Source organism: Channa argus, chromosome 4 (assembly GCF_033026475.1).
Source record: "Channa argus isolate prfri chromosome 4, Channa argus male v1.0, whole genome shotgun sequence".
NCBI classification, from domain to species: Eukaryota; Metazoa; Chordata; class Actinopteri; order Anabantiformes; family Channidae; genus Channa; species Channa argus.
The window spans coordinates 22,074,076-22,094,999 of NC_090200.1; the positions used below are offsets into that span (position 1 = coordinate 22,074,076).

General features: G+C 38.8%; 1 protein-coding gene across 5 annotated transcripts in view; it reads left to right on the top strand.

Moving 5' to 3' along the window:
• Window positions 1-20,924, top strand: part of fgd4a (FYVE, RhoGEF and PH domain containing 4a) — a 46,597-nt gene continuing 25,673 nt past the window's right edge. The window contains exon 1 of one of the 5 annotated variants that reach the window (XM_067500206.1): window positions 1-302. In XM_067500206.1, the coding sequence (XP_067356307.1) occupies window positions 203-302 (100 nt within the window). In that variant the 5' untranslated portion in view covers window positions 1-202. Of the gene's footprint in view, window positions 303-4,438; window positions 4,739-4,768; window positions 4,957-19,323; window positions 19,493-20,924 lie in introns of those variants that run through there. The other 4 variants (XM_067500207.1, XM_067500208.1, XM_067500210.1 and 1 more) reach the window with 4 other exon arrangements.

A 20,924-nucleotide genomic window follows, 5' to 3' on the forward strand; every position in this document is an offset into this window, starting at 1 on the left:
TGTGTGCCTTCAGGGCTTTGACTTTCGCTATTTCCCTGCACAAGATGTTCAGATTTGTCTCTGGCGCGCGGTCGCAGCAGCAGCAGCAGCGCGCAGCTGGACGCGGATAACTATTGAGCTAACCGCCGCGAGGAGTCGACAGCAGCGTTTCAGAGACTTTCGTTTGAATTGCACTTTGAAGACGTTTAGGTGAAGCGTATCAATGCTGGAGCGGCCAGTGCCTCATAACAACATGGGCAGCTTCAACAGAGTCGCTATTCGCAGGAAAGGAGCAAGTCAGGAATGTTGGGAGGCAGAAGAAGGTGAGTTTCTGAGGAATGGAGGGAAAACCATTATCACTCCCCTACTCTATTTATTAACCTGTACTTTTGCATCTGCACGTACATATAGAATATAATATACTCTATATTTTAAGTATAAAATATTCTGTATATTTTAATAACACCTTCAATGTGCCCCACCCCTCTACTGTTTGGTTCAGTAGTAAACGGAAAGAGTTAGGACATGTTAAAGAAGCTTTACCTGGCTCCATGACTTGTATGTTATGCATCACGTGTTTGGTCAGTCATTTTGGGAAAGCAGGGAACTGCCAGCTTGTAAGACATCTGCACACCTAATATATGACTCTTGTTTACACACCAGTGCTGACTTACTGGGTGCTCAGCAGGTATGAAGGTTGCAAAGGCAAGACCCAGCCTGTTCAACCGTTCCCCTGCTGGAGGGCTTTTTTCCTCTCATTCTGGGAAACACCACATTACAGGAGATGACTCTGCTCAGGATACAACTCTCAGGCTCAATACATAGAACATTTTGTATCTCAGTGATGTTGACATTTAAAATAAGTCTTCTGTGTATCTTTGTAAAAATGCAAAGGGATCTTAGCAGAACTGCAGCCTGTCTCTAGGTCTCAGAAAACAAGGATTCAAGTACATGTTAGTACTTCTTCAGTGTGAACTGTCTGGGCATGACCCACGTAGACAGGAGCACTGGCATGGCTTCGTCTTATCTTGCAATTCTACTTAGTACAAACATGCAGCTAAGCCCTACTGCAGTGTACTTGTAGTTTAATGTGAACTTTGCTCTGTGGTGTGGTGTCATTGTTAAGATCAGGCAAGGTGGCTGTAGCTGATAAGTCACAGATGGCTGGTTACCAGTCTGTTGCAGTCGCACAGGTCTGCAGGTGTGAGGCTGTGAGGCAGGAAGTTTGGTAAATAATAAAATACCCACAAATGTCTGTCAGTGAATCACTGTCAGCTTCATGTACTGTAAATTTAAGTCATCATCTCTCACATGTTCCCACTTTTGGTATTCTACTAGGAATCGTATGTTGCTAACCTGTTCATGAGCCTTGTTTGATTTTTATTGCATAAATCAAACCAACTAAGTATAACTAGATTTTCCCCTGACACAGTTAAATAGTCTTCTTCCGCAAGACCACAAACATTTTATGAAGCACTGCAGCAAAGCAGCACTACACTTTTATTGATTAACCATATTCTGTCATCTAGCCTCTATACTTCCAGGTCACTGGAATCTCATCGCTCTCATCCTTCTGAACATATGGTTAGCAAGTCATTAAGTCTGTAGGCCTGCTTCCTATTTTAGTGGGTCATCTTTTGAATGTAAGCCGCAATAAGTTGTTATCCTGCTCTCTTGTAACAGAGTTTTGCAATTGTGCAATACACATCTAAATATAAAGACTTTGTATGTTATCATACATTTCCAGTTCATTCCAGTCCAGCTCATTTACTCCTGAGTCTCTGTCCTTTGTGTTGTCGGAAACATTATCTTACAAACAAACAGTCTCCTTTCTCTGAAAGGTATGGCAATGTAATTGCTTTATAAACATCAATTCTACAGTTTAGTGCCCAAGTATCTGTCTCGGCATAACTCGCATTGAATAAAATATATCTGGTTATTGTAAGTCAGATAGCTTTTGGCCAAGGAAATCTAAGCTAGTATTAGTGTGAGGACAGCTGTATCCATCTCCTACAAAGGAGCTGATTGTTTTCAGTCTTCTAAGAAAGGAGCAGTGGGACTGTATGAATTAGACGCAGTGTGGCTACTGTTACAGCTATTGTTTTACTGCACTGATGCTCATTCAGCCTGAACTAAACCCTCTCACTGTCCTCTGCTGGCTTTAGGTCACTTCAGGCAATAGTAGTTTACTTGTGCAGCTCAGTTCATGATGGCTTAAAGATGATCCCCTTTTATGTGCCTGCATTCCTGTTCTGCATTAATATAAACTTCAAATATGAAGAAGCATCACTTGTGTGTGACTGGTATTTGGAATTTTAAAGGTCATTTGGAAAGTAGTTACCATACTGCCTGCTGTATATCATCTTGAAAAAGTGTCAGATAGTGTATCTGTGATATATTCTACTCATCAGTCAATGTTCTTATATTAACAGTGGCAAATAAAAACAACAACAGTGGTGCAGTGATCATTTCCCAGTAAGAATGGTCTGGGTTCTGCTGGCTTATAGATTTGTTGGTGTCCTTCTGGTAGTGTAGTTTCCTCCCACTATCCAAAAACATTTAAAAAGTTTCTTTTTTTTTTACTCTTAATTTGCCTCGAGGTGCAACTGTGAGCATGAAGTGTGGTCTGTGTCTATATATGGTGCTGTAAAAGACCAGCAGTCATGTCAAATTCAAATTTTAAACACAGCAATTGCTATGCAATGTCTTAAAAGTGAAACTATGATTGGTATTCACACATTTAAACTTACAGCTTAGCTCTCAGAGTGAATTAACCAGGAAGTGAGGAATAGCAAACAACCAGCATTATGATGTATACGTTATACAGAGAAGATATCATTTTATTGTTGGTATTCTTGAATCTGTTTTTCTAGTGAAAGAAACACAAACGCGATAAGATACAAACGGAGTCTAGTTGCCAGAGTTTCATGCTCAAGGTGACTTAATGACTTAATAAATGTTGTCTTCAAAACTGTAATTAGATCCAGGCATGAGGAAAAAGTCTTGTCCTGACAGAGGGTGTCAGTATGCTGTAAATGAAAACTGCACTGATCATCATTGCTCAAATATTTTTGATTTCATTAACTACTGTCTTTTGTATAATTGTTCAAAGGTCAAATATGCTTTGGGACCACTGCTCTATGCATACCACACATAACTAATGTGTCTATTGCCAAGTGTGATTATTGCAAGTTGACTGTATTTTCTATGTTCAAGTGAACAAAGCTGTGAACCGTAAACATATTAATAACACCTCACCACAGTGGTCATTCATTGCTAATACTTATATTTCTAATAAATTAGGAAATGAATGAATTACTTCCCTTCTCTGAATCTTTCCCTTGAGTAGGACGTACAAGATTGGATGCAATGTCATGCATGGAGGTGTGAAGGATTTTATTGGATTTTTCATTTCATAATCACACTGCACTCAACAGGAGATTACTGAAACATTTTACTAAACTCTAATGTGTGCGTGGATGTGTAATATTCCTCAGCAGTTGCACACACTTTCATAATCATCTGTATTTAGGATCGATGTTGAAGTTTGCGAATGGGCCAGCAGGTGGAGTAAAGCCCAAAGAAGTGTTTCACACACCAACTGCAGACAGACTTTATGCTCAGTGTGTAATCAAGATGTATGCAGGGTTTTGTACTGCAGAACAGGCATCCTCTCAGTCTATAACCCGTCATTATACTGTACAGCTTCTCAGAATAAACTTAGAACATAAAGAATTAATCATCACATTTGTTAGATTGTATGTATATTATACTCTTTTGTGTGTTTTATTTAGACTCAGAAAGACTTAGAAACTTTATGTTCCTCTGATTCTCAGAAATGTTTTACATATGCCTGGAGGAAAACTAGTGAGGTGGAGAGAGGAAACACTGAGCTACTTTTGGAGTGTTTATGTAGACATATCTAAGAAACTCTCTAGGCCTGATTACACTCCTTTGGTGATAACCATCTGTATGTGTTTTCATCTTTGCTTCCCAGAGAAATTCAGGGCGAGATTGTTCTCAAATGTTTGCTTATGAGCTGGTTTTGACACATGAAGTGCAAACAGGGACAGCATCTATTCTAAATGCCAATATACCAAACCAATAGGGAAGCAAAATTATCTGCTGTATTTCAGCCTGGAGACTGTTTTTCTTTTCCATGCACTATCCAGGCCTGCCTGACTTCCTGACAGTATGCGTCATTTCCCGCTCCTGACTGGTATTGTTAGCCTCTACATTTCTTCCCAGAATTACTGTGAGCTAAGAAAAAGAGAACTTCAACTTGTGATGATGGCCTGAAAGCAATGGAAACACTTTGAAGAAGTAACCAAACAGAAAGGAAGATGTCGATATATTGTGCAAAGCAAAACATTTTTTTTTTTTTTTTTTTTTTTTTTTAATTTTGCAAAACTGAGGATATCCCGTTTTGACAATAGCCATCTTGTTGTTGGATCAGTGCTGTCTTCCTACTTTTGAGCCGTAAACTTCAGCAGGGCATCTTGCCAGCGGGGGCCTCCTCTGCTTCTCCTACAGGCTGAGGTGGTGGAAGGAAGTGGAGAAAGTACCAAACAAAGGTGCATTTTAGGACCCAGTGCAACTTCAGTGTTAGTTGTCAGATGCTTTCTTTGACCTCCTCTTTTTATAAAACCTTAATTTTGCTCTCCAATGTTTCTACCACGTACTACCTGTCGTCTCACACACAGCATGGACTGCCTGGCCGCTGGGTACTGGAGGTCCCCCCTGAAAGGTGTTGCCTCGGGTAGGTTACGCTTACAGGCTGGGCAACACAGTGAGGATGGGCGCTGTCATTAGTTCAATATATATATGTTAGGAGAAGAACTTGTGTTGGTATTTTCTCTTTTTTTTTATAACTTTGCAAAATAAAAGACTCTGGAATCAAAATGAAACGACGTCGCAAGTATTGGTTTTGGAGCCAGAAAGGTAAAAACACAAAGATGTGTCTACTCTGCTGTTATGGTAAGATTTGGAGAAACCTTATTTGGCTTTTTACAAGAAAAATAAATGATGAGTTAACGATGCAATGTCTTGTTCATAATGGAAGAAAAGTGCTTTTTATTCTTTCCATTGTTTCACAAACATTCACTGTGACTCATCTTTTGATACCATTGAACATTCCCATGACTTGTTTCATCCCTACTGTTCTCGCATTTTATTTTGACTGGCATTTAGTTAACCTCTATTTTCTATCAAAGATTAATTTTGTAATGCTATCATCTAGCTTCTCTCCCACATGCACCATTTTTAAACACTCTGCTGCTGATTTGTTTTCTCTAACATGATTTGCTACATCTGCACAAGACAACAGCTAATTTTTATAAAGCGTATCAACAAGTGGTTTATCATCAAGAATGTTTGGCAAATGCACACTTATACACTGAGCTGCTAGTTGGTCTCCATGTCGACCAGCCTGCTGCTGTGGAGCAATACAGAAGAGTTGTGAAGGAGAATTTAAATCCACCATGCAGGAAAAAAAGACAGTTTTGTTCTCAGAGGCCTGGGAACCAGTCCTCCCTCTTAAGACCCTCTGCGAGCCACTCTGGACTTTTGGCAAAGTCTCAGATGACCCATTACCCAACTTTGCTGGTGTTTTATGTGTTTATATGCAGGGCAACAATACTGTGTGTGTATCTGTGTGTTTTAACATCACAAACCCTGAACTGTGCACCTACCTTTGGGTGGTGTGCATTGTTAATGTGCAAGGGTGAGTCACCTTTATTTAATAGCATAGGAGAGGAAACAGTGTGAGGCATTCTGCCTTCATTCTCATTGGCAGGAAGGAAAAGGCTTGGAAAACAAGCAGCCCCAGGTCCTTTCACCAAGCTCATTGTTTCAACGTGGGAGAGGGTGTCACATCTAGTAATAACACAACTTGTCAATGTCAGTGTCTTTGCACTTGGATTACATTTTTGTCTGATTATTATAGCCTTCAAAAAGTAGTTAGAAAATTAGAACAATTAATTTTTTTAGAGATCTTACAAATAATGCTGGTATTTCTATTTTGTGGTGAACTGTTCTTTTAGGAGGTGAGCAGAGTGGCTAATAGCTTCTGTAAGTCATATAATTATTATAAGCAGTAGTAAGGTAATATGGATAAAACTATCACAATTAAAGCTGCACTGATGTTACCTTAATGAAGAAATATTGTTTAGTAAGGTTCAAGTCCAGGAAAAGTAAAAATTCAATTATGACTCTATCAGCCTCAGTGTTAGATGTCAGATCCTTTTTTTTGAGAGGATCTGAAAGGGATAAATGACATGTAAGAATCAAGTGAAGCAAAATTTTATTTAATAACCTACAAACTTGAAAATCTTGAAAAATACATCTCTTTATATCGTGAATAACAATTAGCCACATTATATATGGTGCTGTAACCTATGAAGGGTGATAACAGATGTAATGTGTTAGTTGTGGCCCCAGGGATTTTTCCTTTTACTATGTGTGTTTTTGTTGTACTGAAGGCCATGTGTTCGTGGCTGTCCAGCAGTGACCAGTTCTCAGCTGTCTGCCTTGATAAAGGATGTGTATGAGACATAATGACCAACAGCTGAGAAAAGAAAAGCATCCTGCAGTCACTGCATGAATACAGTGGACTAAATAGTTGGTTATTTATTCAAAGTTTCATCATCATCATTATAAACTATAGCACACCATTTGTGTTGTGTAAACCCTTTTAATGACTCATTAAAAAGGCGCACCACTCTGAAAGCATGGGTTTTATTTTTAGCCCCATGTGTGGTAAGACTATACACATCTTTGTTCCATCCACCTTTCCTGTATAGTATTGTTATTCTGTAACACTGTACCCATTGAGGGGTTGAGTGGTTGTTCACACAGATATTTAGTAACCTCACCTGTTGCTTCCTTTCGTATGCACCATAGCTGTAAAGTAGCTCAAACTTCAGCAGCACAGCGTGTTTTAACTGAATTGGACTGTGCATGAACACCTGAGTGTAGAGGCACACTAGTAAGTTAGGTAATCAGGTGAAGATAATGCTGACTGTGACATGCTAAATTTAGTGCTTTTGTTTGTTTTCACTTGATGAGTGTTGCTTTGGTTGTTCTGCCTTCTTTATTTTCCTAGCACTATTTATTTCATTGTTCCATTCTCTGTTTCTCTTCTCACACACACCTTGAGAAATGCATTTGTCGCAGAGACTACAGTGGCTGTGTTCTGTGTCTCAGCAAACCATGAGAGTGAAAAAGAGTAAAAAAAAAAAGACATAACCAAATTCAGTGTTCACAACAGTTAAGTAGTAATGAAGTCCTTAGATTTAGAAAGGCTAAATTCATGGTGTATGACTTTCAAGTTCATAATGTTGAGGCTTCAGACTGTACATAACTGAAATCTAAGCCTCCCACTTGGTCATCAGTTAGAACAGAGTACCAAGTATGTGTAGTCTATAAAGAAATCGCTCTCCTTGAGGGTTAAAAGATCTGAAGGGGAACCTACAGTGTCTTTTTAGCCAGGGGGTGATGCCCACTGCATGCACAGAATCATAATGCAAACAGGCAGAGTAGAAAGATGGGTGCACTCTGAAGGAGGTAGAAGTCTAACTCCATACATTCCATACCAAGACTGGTGAATCAGTGCTAGATATAACAATATATTTAATAATATATATAATAATAATAAATAGCACCTGACTTAATACATTTTTTTTCTTTTTTTTTAAATAAGGTTACTTAAGACAATATTAATACAACGATCGTGTGTGTATTGGGCAATCCTTCTTTCTACCTCTATCTCACTCTCACACATACTGTTACTGATACACTCACAATCATAAAAATAGTGAGGTATTTACCAGTCTTAGTGATCCTTTCAACTGTTATTGTTAATTCAGGCCAGATTATAGTGGCCTATGTGTTTACGGCGAGGAAAGATGAGAACGATAAGGTAGATAATGAAAGCATCTAAGTGTCTTCCGTGCTGAGAGGCTCTCGGTAAACTAATTGTTTTTTAATCAGTTTTGTGTCTGGATAAATCCTTTTGTCTGGCTGTGTTAGCAGGACCAGCTCCACACAGTTGGCACTGATTTTAGCAAAGTTGTATTTTTTTTTTTTTTTTTTAGGAGCATATTGGCAAGGATGACAAGGTGCCCTCCTGACAACTGCTACTGTAGAAACAAGAAATTAGCTTTTATATGTTGCTTGATGTGTCCCTGTAGCTTGTGTGTGTGTGTGTGTGTGTGTTTGTTTGTGTATGTGTATGTGTGCGTGCATGCGCATGTGTGCTTACAGCACCCATCTTTCATTATCAACCTTCATATTGTGTGCATTGCACTGGGAGGAGGAGAGAGTAAATGAAAACAGTGGGGCTCAAAAGCTTAGTGTGTGTTTGTGCATGTGCATAAAAAAACATGCATACGTGCATGCATTTTAAGTTTTACAGGTTTAATTAATGATGTGTGTATGTGGGGGTGTGTGGGAGACCAACAACTCTATGCTTAAAGAGATGTAGTGGGTAATGGCCTAGGGCCTTTCTGCATTCGAGGCCAGAGAGAGAAGAAAGAGATGGCTGGTGAAAGATGGAAGAGTGAATGAGTAGTAGGTGGATTTGACACAGGATGTAAGATGCTTAAGGAAACACCAGCTGCAGAAGCAAGGAGATAGAATAAAGTGTGAGGTGGGCATTGTGTGTGTCTGTGATGAGTGGGAGGAAGGTAGTTTGGCAAAGGACAGTAGAAAATATATGCACATATATTGTTGTTCCATGAATAAATGTAATTTTATAAAATATAAAAGAAAGTTGAGGTTGAAACTGTAAAGAACTGAACTCAAATAAACTGTAAATATTGAATTATTTGAAATTGAAGTAGGATGACACTTGTTCTTTTTTAAACATTATTAACACAGTTAAGAAACAGAAACAGAAGGCGTGCACTTGAGCGATGTTGAAAGTAGAAATTCTTGAGAAGCTCTCCAGTCGGCTGAGCTAATCAAGAGAGAAAACACAGTCCAAGAGAACACTATCACAGATACAATACGCTTCTGTCTTGAGACCTAGGCTTTAATTTGTCCTCCTGCTTAAATGGCCACACAAGTCTTTTGTACCGACCAGTATCAATTATTGCCCATACAACATCAGATATGTCACAGGTTAAATCACTTTGATATAAATAATATATTAATAAATATTTTGTTTATGTTATGCTATTATAAAATAATAAATAAGATAACATTATTATTATTGCTGCTGTTGTTATTTATTTATTTATTTACATTTTCCTTCATTTACTTTTGCTGAGGCTTCCGTTTATGTACAAGCTGTAGTCATGTCTACTTTAGGAAATTTAGGATTGAGTGAGGCACAGGCAGCCCATCACTAGGGTCAAGCTAAAATTAGGTCAGTAAATACTTTGTAATGTATACTTTTGTTTTCGCAGCCTTCTAGCTTAAAGGTTACAGAACATGCCATAACATCCTGGTTGGATGAGTCCTGCTAAAACCTTTACTGCATGTCATACCCACTCAGTTTCTCTCTCTTCAGGTTTCTCTCACTATAGACTAATAACAAATCAAAAACAAAACAAAAGAGACTAAATAATTTGTAAAAATGTGTTGAAATGTTTGAGTGATATGTACATATTATGATTTTTCTTTATTATGATCCAACACTGGCCACAACAAGTGCAGCACGTTATTTGTGTTTAGCATTTCAATAAATTGACTAAATTGGTTTGCCTTGCTTTTTTATTATTAAATATGTACCTTAATTCAACAAGTAGTTTTCTAAATTTTTGTGCAGGCAGTAGGTCCCCTGAGCAGCAGTACTGACCTGTTGGTGGAAGTAGCTCTGCAGTAAATGGCCAGGAAGAAACACAGCATTCGTTAATTCTGTAACAGCCACTTTTCTTTTATGTGGTTCACACACAGAAATAAGGCCAACAGAGACATGTAGGCAACAGAGCACACATACTGCTGATGGTGGGGTCTGGAAACAGTTACTGGTTTCTTGACTCTCTGGTCACTAATTACACTGATGTGTAATGACGCCTGTACAGACTCGGAGTGTATCAAGGTATGTGGGAGACTAGTGTATGTATATTGTACATGTGGGCTATGAGCATGCCCGCCAAACGTATTTCTTTTTAATTGGTCTGCATATCCAACGCTGCTTGTAAAGGGTTAACACTATGTGTGGTAAATAATTATTCAGATAATTACTGGCCCCTTGAAGGAATTTCCAGTTGTGGTTAAAGGAAATTTAGAAATTAAGAAGTGAGCTGAAAAGAGGAGAGAGAAATAGGTCAGCAAAGAAGTAAAATAGAAGTAAGGATTAATGTATGTGTTAAGAGCTGCCAGTCTGAATTTGAAAAAGAGATGGACAGAGTGAGGCTCTGTGATAAAAATAGTTTGTTTTCAGCTGAGTGACAGAGGTGTGACTGGCTTTGTTTATGCACTGTAGAAAGAATGTTTCCTCACACAAGTTGTGAAAGCGAGACTTCTCTCTGCCGCTCTAGCACTTGTCATTTCAAGGTCAACTGCTTTTTATCACTATGACAACACCTAAACCCCTCCAGCCAACAACAAGAGAGACCTCTCTGCTCTGTAGTTAAGTGTATTCTGCTGATGAGCACAGCTCTGACAGTCTGAGGAAGAAGATGTGAATAGCAATACATCTGAGTCTCTTTACAAATTGCCTGTGCCAAACTAAAACATATATATTCAAATAAAATTCATTATTCGTTAATGATTTTTCACAGCAGCTAAACACATAAGCAGTTCCCTAATTGTTGGCAACATTATGTGACTTGACTGACTTATCTGCTCATGTTGTCAGTTCCAAACCCAGAACATGCAAAATAAAAAAAACAAAAAAAGGTGCATTGTCATCAAACTAAAACATTGTTAGTTCCTGAAATGAAACATTTTGACGGCTTGCACAAGAGTTGTAAATTTTAGACTTGACCATGAATCAGACTTTATGCTTGGATTGCTCTTGACTAGTGCATGCTTAACTTGACTGGGGGCAGCAAAAATAAGACTCAAATCGTGACCAGGTACAGTACTGTGCTATAGTCATAAATTAGCAACCATTGCTATTCATTATATTATTTCAAATCATTATAGTATTTCAAATTTTCATCAAATAGGCAAAAGAAAATATAAAAGAATGTGCTTTTTGATAGTGTATTGTAAGTGTTGGTAGTTGGACACATGAAGGTAAACAGCTAGTGGGACTGATTCTCCACCTCGGTACCATTAAACCTTTGCAGAATAAGCGTGTGCATTGAGATGGTCTAATAAAGAGCGACCTAATCAAACCTCAAAAACCTCAAGAAGTGGAAAACTAACGTTAAATTAAAAAATTTTAACGTATTCATTTAGGGATTGTTTGTCTCTGTATGCCACTACTGTATATTTCATCTTTTGGGTTTGAGTAAAACTTTGAATGACAAATAAGTCATATGCTCCATGCACATCATGTGACTTGGTAAATGACTTTGAATTTTTCACATAATTGTGGTTACTGTATGTAGCTGTTTTAGAATCATCCAATTTTTTTGTTCTTGTTGCTTGTATCTCGCTGTGTAACTTCTCTGGGGAGTTCTACTGATGTGGTTGTCATGGGAAATGAGGGGGTGGATTTAGGTTTCACTATCCCCAACCTATGTTGCACTAGTCAGTGTGAACCCTGGGAGAAGGGGACTCAAACACACAACCCACTGAGAGACATTGAAGATGACAAATGATAACTTCTACTTCAGCATCTCCTCTCTAATGGACAGATCGATTCTTCATCATCGTTCTCTCCTTACGCCCTGCTTTGCCTGTGTATCCCCCTCCTCCCATCGTCTTCCCTGAGGGAGTTGTTTTGTGTCACACTCAGCATCTATATATGCTATGGCCACCAGCAACAGCAGGGATAGCAGATGAGTGCGGCCAATGGCTTCTTCCCCTCTCACCGGCCCTCCCCACATCCAGCACAATGGGACTGATTGTCCATGCGCCACACTCCCACACAGAGGGGGCTTTACTCGGGGTCGCTCCCCCACCATATGCCTCGTCTCCACTGGAATGTGATTATCTTCACTCGCTGTAGAGAGACAGACAGACAGACAGGCAGAGAGGAAAGGGTAAAAGGAGAGGGAAGCATTAAGATGGGAGGTTGAGCAAAAAGGGGAGACAGTCTGTCACTGACTGACCAAGTGCGAATGTGTGTTAGTGACTGTGTGTGTGTATGTGAGAGAGAGAGAGAGAGAGAGAGAGAGACGGGGGAAGGAAAAGAGGATGCAAGCAATGCAGCGAGGCAGCAGTTTCACACACGCCTGAAGCTGCTAGTGCAAGCGACAGAGCCCAGAGGAGGAGAGAGAGGAGGGAGAGGTCTTTTTACTTCAGTCTATCTGTGTGGATTTTAATTTCTTCATTGGACTCCACCTTGCTGCTCCCTCTAAACGCAACCTCCAACCAGGTTAGTGCTTCTCTCTCTTTTTAGATCGCTTTACTGAGCACACTGTATCTACATAGTGCACAAAGCAGCTATCAGGCATTAGGTTAAAAGACCTGAAAGACAAAATGTGGGTGACCAAACACAAACACACACACACACACTAAAACACTAACACTGTTGGTTATATCATATACACAGTGAGAAATACATTGCACGGTGAGGTGGATGGTTAACAAAGGGAGGAGCACACATCACAAAAGACAAACCCTAGGTCTCACCACAGGATGCTTCTCTGTCGGGTGTTGTAGCTAAGTGTGGCACTGGCGGTTGTGTGTCAATGTGTGAGCTCTGTGTGTAGTCTAAGCAGACTAAGCTGTATCGGCTGGAGGAGACTATTAATTTTCTTTAAGGCGTTGTAGACTGAGCCTCTCAGCGGCAAGCTGTGTCAAGATATTTACTACAGATCTGCAGCTTACACACACACACATGTGCACATAGAGGCTACTGCTGTTAATTTCAGTTAATTCTGTTTGCAACGATTGGTGTAATCGGCCTCAGCTGTCCACAGTGAGCTGTGGGAAAACATGCAAGCCTAAATGTGTGTGTGCCTGTGTGTATGTGGAAAAGCTTCTGTATGTGCGGGTGCGTATACCATCGCCTGTAGTTACTGAACCTTGCACAAACAAAACTATGATTCTGAATCACCTTGTCATTACAGCTGTAACATAATCTGTTAATGATAGATGTAACCTTGGCTGTGTGCAGTTGCTGCACTGCATCTTGATTCTTAACATGAGCAAAGATCAGTAAGTCAGTAAATATGTATTTAAGGAACAATAAATAACTTTTTATGAAAAAGAAAGAATGCTTCAAGCTTTTTTTCTCTTTGGTCTCTATTTGCTACTCCACAATTTGCTCTCGCTATAACTCTTTTGACTGGGTTCTGCTGGGTTAACCCATTTAACCCATTAACTTATCTGCAGCTTATCTGTCTAAGGCCTGTTTACCCATACAAGGCAGGTATTAGCATGAGTGTTATCAGTTACAGTGTTGCAGTGGAGATGACCATTCAGCAGTCCTTGCTGTGTCTTTGTGTGGTCCAAGTAAGAAGGCTCCTCCAGGCTAAACAAAGTCCCTTAAACAAATCCTCAGGTGGGATGTAAGGGAGGTTATGAACGTCTTATTTACCTGTTGTGAGGCTTCTGTGGCTTAAATATATATTAGTCAGCGTAAATTTAAGGGCAGACTTGCTGTTTTTTTTTTGTTTTTTTTTTACAGTAAAAATTGTTATGCAGAAGATCAGGGCTGATCTTCACTAGATAAAACGTCTTTCGGTCATTAACATTATCAAGTTCCAGTCAATGAACCAGTAAGCTCCACAGTTTTACAGATGGACAAACTCTGGTAGATGTTTTTAATGGCTCGGTAGGCAAAGGCAGATGTAAATCTTTACTGTTACCATCCACGTTATGCTGTTTATTGAAGTGGAAATGCAATAAATAACAATGTGAAGGGAATGTGCCTTAAAGGAAGCAGAGAGGATGTTGTTTCTAAAGAGAAGCTAAAAGGAGGATTAGTGCTAAATGTTTCATCACAATAAATACTTAGGTTCATATGAGCACAAACATGATTAAATCTGAAGCCTAACTTTCTTATTACATCAGGTTATGTGCCTACATTGGTAGCTTTGTTAACATTTATCCTATCAGTCTGTGGGAAACAATGAGCCATGCAAAACAATAATCCACGCAAGCCGCCAAACAACATCAGCATCACGTCAATGCCAAGAAGAGCAAATGCCACAGGTCTGAATGTATCAATAAACATTTTACTCTGCCCCAGCCCAACACTGTTAAATTTTGGAGTAAACTATGAATAACAACAGCAAACTTGTTTTATGGGAGCCCTTGATGAGTGTGGACCCTGGGTATCCTGCCCTTCCTGCACCCCCCAAATAAACCCACTAGTAGTTTCTATGTATAATACTGAAGAGAGCCATGTCTTCTGTGCCATGTTCTCTCTTACCAGCTAAAGCCCTGTCATCATTAGATTTATCTTACCTTGCCTGATTTTGCTTCTCTTCCTCTTCTCTTTTGTAAATGTTGTTTTATCTTTCTGTTTATTCTCCTTCTCATTATGTTAATGGTGAAGTACAGTGTTGCTTCCTTTCACTGTGTAAGCATCACTGGTTTGTGTTGTGGCGGCTGATCATCTTGTCATTTTGTCCTCTCTGTGTACAGTGCTTTGTCTTTCAGCTCTGTTTCCCATGACACACACCTAAAATGCTGATTGTGTGTGCGTGTGTGTGTGTGAATGACTGCAGAAGAGCAGGTGACTGATTTTTATTGGCATTGTTATTTCAATATGGAGTGTACAGATTTAATTTAGGAGACTATTTACCTGTTAGATATTGCTTCCTCACTCTTTCTTTCTGTTTCATTAATGCCTCGACCTTGGCTCGAGGCTCGTCTGCAGGCTTGCTTACAGGATTGCAGGGTTTTCTGTGCATTCCAGCTCTGAGCTAAGAATATGGGCCCCAGTGTCTCAAGTCAAAGTGCCTCATTCATACTGAGCACAATGGTCCTGTTTGAGTCCCAAGTCTTTAGCCACATTTTTTTATTAGCATTATATTCAGCATCTATTTTCTTCATCCATTATGCAATGAATCAAATCTGTTTAATGAATCTCTGTTGGTTACTGTTTCCTCAGTGGGGTCAATAAAAAAAATAAACATATGGGCATATAAGATATACAAATTAATTTCATCAGAAATATTTAAATTTAAACTAGAAATTGTTGAATTTATCTGACCATTTTCATACTACATCTCAGAAAAGTCTGAATCCTCACAATGATCTGTGTAGAAGACTTTGAATAAAGAAACATCATTGTTCTTGTTTTGCAGTGATGGCTACTTAGTCTTAATATTATTACAAGTATGGAAGACGAAGGATGAAAAGAAAAATGTGAGATCTGTGTCTTATTTGGATTTTTAAGCTTTAAGTTTTTTGTTTTTTTTTAAACGACTATAGAGAATCAAAGTCATTATGATGCGTTCAGGCTTGCCTCCATTCCAATAGGATCCAATGTGGCAGAGAGGGTACTTAAGTAATTGCACAAGGTTTTGTCCACATCCATAAATTTTCTCAACTATTTCTTATAAAGTTAATGTTTCAAGATTATTGCTGTAATCTCTGGCTGCCCTGAACTAATTATAGACATGTCTGAACTTGCAGTGTACCTTCTGCTCACCAGAAGATTGTCCTCTTCTGCTATTTAGACTGCAATTGCCTAAGGTGCATGGGAAATTGTGTTTTTTAATGGCTGCTACAAGATGTAATACTGGAAAAACAGATAATAGATTGTTTGAAATTACTTAAAAAATGTACTTATCTCAACACACCCAATAAATTTGCGGCATACTGTTGAAAAAGGCTGTGTTCAAAAACTGAAGTGTAGTTGTTAGGTTATGTCAGCATTGCAGCTTAGACTTAACCAGTCTCTTACATTTGTTTTTCCTGATTTTACAATGGCATAATTAAAAGCATCAACCCCCAAACATTGTTTGTAGTATGGCTTTTATTACAGCCCATCCACACTACTTTAGTGTGCAGAACACCAAAGGTTGATTGCACAGATGTAGCTAACAGAAAATTAGTTGGGAGTTTCAATAAAAGTTTAAGCTGTGTTTGCAGGTTAAACATTGAGATGCAGTTTATATGATCATTTATATGATCATTCGTTTGAAGCTGTTCTGACTCTATGCATAACATTACAGAAATCAGCTCCTTAAATGCTGTCTACAAAATATCTGTCCAACCATGACCTTTCTGAAATGTCATGTGCTGTCACTCTTCTTGTGCACAAGGCATTTGTTGTGGCTCTAACCCTGTGAATTACAATATTAGCAAGTGCATCTCTGTGTTGTTTCCAGCATCAGACAAAATGAGTGGTACCCAGTGGCGTAATAATAACTCGCTCATGAGCAACAGTTTGTGAGAGTTTCTCATGGAGTTATTTTTGGAGACAGCACTATATTTTAACTAGAGGAAGTCCTTTACTTTTAGCTAGCTGATGGAAAAGGTTATTTTTGTAAACATTTTTCCTGAAAATGGGCTGCAGTGGCATTGAATGGAAACATAGCCAGATTGTAGGAAAATGTGCCCTTGGGACATGTGGCTCTGCGGGGTTTAACCTCACTGATTTTATACAAATCTGAGATTGCAGCTGTTTTTCACATATCTTTTCATAGTCTGTCAAACATTAAAAAAACATTTGATTCAGTCTTATCTTTAAAGAGCATGCTGTTAATAAGAAATGTTGTTCATTTATGAACAGAGCAGCTCTGCTGGGGCCCAGTCAGCTGTGTCAGTCGGGTAGACAAGATATTGATTGACACATTTGGGAGGTACTGCCCAGCAGCTGTGATCGGTTTTCCAAAGGTAGAATGCCAAGTCACAGGGGGTTTGAGGAGCAGATTGAGGGAGTAAAAGAACAAAGAAGGTAAGATAAAGAGACAACAGGCTGTTTGAGGAAATAAAAGAGGAGGAATATAGTGAGAGAATGACTGTTGATGTTATCGCATACTCTTAGTCGATCAGCCGATCCCTGTCACAGTCACCATTCAGAGTCTACTATCTCTATACTGCTGCTATATCTCAACTATGGGACTGTCATCACTCTCTTTAAGTCTTTTTTTGAACAGATCCAGGTTTTATGCCTAATTAGATCTGTTTTGGAAGTAATTGTCTGTTTTTGGAAAACCAGACCACATTGAAGTATTTCAGTAAAGACAGTCTTCCTCTCTGGAGGATAATTATCCCTGCACTGACAACCAAGTAACACAAGCCTTTCTTTCCCTCTTCTCTTCCATTATGTGTTCTCTGAGATACGGACAGGGCGTCCGGACTTGAAGCGTTTGCCGTTAAGGTTCGCTGCACAGCAAGTCACCCACTTGGCCTGACCTCATTAGGCAAGGGCCATAGAGCATGTTCAGATCATGCTAAAAGCTTATGTTCACATGCTGGGGCTGTATGGGAACTACATTAGTCAGCGTCTGCTCATAGTGTTCAAGTTTTATGAGGCACATGTTTAAGTAAGTGGAATGTGGCGAGGACTGCTGTGGAAAAGTGAACAGGATATTCTGTAGTTAACGAGGAAGATTTTCTGGATGAAGCTTAGTTGCATTTAGTCACTAGGAACTCTAATCTGCTCAAATGTACTAAGAACTAATAACATCTCCAGGTAAAACAATACTGTACCTTACCACTAGGTCTGGAATGACTTCTTATTACGTTACGGCCATCTTTTGGACATAGTAGTTTGAGCAAAAACAGCCCCAAAGAGCTAAAATTCATTACTTTACAACATTTGAAGCTGCACTAATCAATATTTTACATTATCAGCAGCTCAAATGACTATGTGCAGTGTGAAATCACCCAACTACAAACTTTTTCTATGCTCTCAAGAGCTTTGTAGCATCTTTTAGCTCATTAATTTGGATTTGGAGCATAAGCTCATGTGTTTTGGTTCACACGCTTTCAGTTCAGAGAACTTTCTTTAGAGAAAAGGGATTTGCTATACAGCTGACAGACTATGGTAGCAACAAATCGATGACTACAGTGGAGCAATAAGCTGCTAAAGACTTGCAATCACAGAGAACTACTAAAAATGTGTCTATAGATCACATTTGCAACATTAACTTAAGACATGATGATATGTCAGTGTTGTGTTTAGAGATTGAGATCAAACACAACTTAATGGAGAGTAAGTGTTGCATTTAACCACACTGTACATATGCTGTGAAGCAGAATCGAGTCCTTAGATGGAAAGGAAACTGCATCATATGTCCATGCTTGCTGTATGAGCTTGAAATGGTGGGGCTCATCTGGTTGCCTTGACCACATAAAAGCTTTACAAGGCCTTTTAATTTTCACTCTATTATGATTGTGACAGAAAACCATAACTCTTCGGTAATTGTCCATTAAGAAAGGATCGGAGCGAAGGGAGACGGCTGCATCTGGTCTCATTCGGTAGCCGAATCTCTTCTGTGTCAAGCATGAAAGCCATGTGCAAACACACACACACACACACACACACACACACACACACACCATCAGCTTGTACCTCACTATGATTAAAGGGGTGTGACTTGGCATATTAAAATATTTTCCCCTTTCCATTATTTATGAGCTGCATTTGAATGGTAGTTATCTCAGTCTAGGGCAGCCATACAAATGAGACTGAGGTTACTTCGCATTCTTGTGTTCTTGTGTGCAGAAAAGACCCATTTTCATATATTTAAAGATTATCCATTTTTCATCATTATAGGATGATATGTGCAGACTCTCTTCTGTGAATTAGGTTTTTAATTTCACATGTAGAATTCATTTTCTGCTGCAGTATATCAGGATTCAGATTAGGTTTAAATTGGGCTTTGGGGTCTTTTGTGGAGTAAGATTTGTGTAACACAGTTAATATGAGATAAAAAAAAACACTGAGAATGCACTGGCTCAGGAGCAGAAATTGGCAAGAAATATTTAACTTGGTTCATTATTGTAGAAAATGAGTTCAATAACATTATGTTATTTGGCAGACACTCTACTAGCTTGCTTATTTTCATCCTATTCCGTGTCCACACATGAGTGTCTGTCTATCCTCCAGCTTTCCTCACAAGTGAGCTCCAGTGTTTCCACCCTCTCCTTTCTCTCTTCTTTCCATTCTCTCCTATCACCTTGGGGTGACTTTGCTCTGGATTGCTGGCTATTGCTCTTTATCATAACACTGTAATGAAACTGGGTAAAGTGATCATGAATCAACATCCTGATTGACGACTTCTCCCTCCCTTCCTGCTATTCTCTCACTCACCCAGTGACTGTGTTTTAGAGGGAACCGGTTTGTACAGTGACAGAGACAAGGCAGGTACTTCGAGGCTTTGATCAATAAATACATTTATGACGACAAGGACACTTAAAGAAATCAGTGTAATTTCCTTATAGCTACTGACAAAACTGAGCTGAAGAGGTTCTGACATGGATAGACATCGTGTGGTCGGCAGGACGGGAAAAATCCAGCTGTACTGGAGAGGAGTGCTCCCAGGTACTGAAAACATGTGCTTTTATTTTAGTTTTTTTCAATATAACCAGGTATCTCAAGAACATCGGGCAAATACAGTTTGTTTTGGTTTCAGTCAAGTGTTTCGATGTGAGCACTCAACTTTGAACCGCTCAGAAAATAAATACTGGAGGAATTATTGGTTTTAAGAGAAACCCACACACAGGTGCTGCTAGACAAGAGTATCCATCAGCATGGATCCAGTCACCTTAAAAACATTTCAAACATGCAGCCTGTCTGTTGAGGGAAAGATATGTACATAACTAACATGACTGAATTGAACAAAGTCTTTATTTAAAGTGTTTAAAATGTCTTTTTCATGCAGTGTCCAGAAAAAGTAGGTAAATATCCGCAATAACTAAACTTTTTTACAGTACATATGTGGATATGTTTGTGATTATGAATTTTTTAGGATTTTTTGTTTCTGCAGTATGTTTTATAAGTGGAAATAAAAAAGGAGTCAAGGTAAATGATGTTGGTGATTTATTATTTAATTTCTTAAATTTTGAAATTCATTATGCGTTTTAATGCCTATAATTTGAAATTGTCTTTACAGTTAATGTTATGTTATGTTAAAGTTCTTGACAACTAAGACTTTTTATTGGCAACAAATCATGAAAAGTTTAATTAAGCATTTGTTAGAGGCTCTTAATACACATTTGATGCTTTAATGAGGTGTGTAACACAAGAATAAGCAATGTCAGTGTTTGGTTGTATCCTTAAACTATAAACTCATATATCCTTGCTGCACAGTGATACTCTTGCTGTATTAATCTTTTATTTGTGCTGGGAATCCATAATGTATTACAACTCCACATTTTTTTTATTTCAAATTTCAAAGAGTGGTGAAGAGGAGATCAAACCTGGGTTGTGACAGCATACAGACACTATGAGGTGTCATTTTTTTGTTTTAATACTCAGATCATAGCTTATCTGGTGTTTGGCCACACACCCATCTGTCCATCAGCAATGAGCCTGTCTTTCATGCGGCTGATGTATATAAAAGTGAGAAGCAAAAGATGAAAGATTTGTTTTTCTGTTTGTGAAGCCACCACCATTCTTCTGATCAGCTGCTGTCATTACAGCTTGATATGAGTAAAGTACAAACCACCAGTTTGTATTGATGTTGTAACAGTTTTGTTAATAGATTTTATTTTGTTTGTTTGTTTTCTTGACTGTCTTCTTCTGAGCATTTGCTGCAGTTTGCCACGTCTGTTGCTTAATTGAAAACCCAAAGGCAAACAGGAGGCAAACAGGAAGATTGTTTTCCTAGTTGGCAGATAGTGTTCAATATAATCTGACATGACATGACAGAAATGTATCAGTAGTGCTATAATAACCTTTTCCTGTGCAGTTTGCGTAACTGACAGTAAACTCACCAGACATCAGTGGTTATGAATGACTCCACATTGTCAAT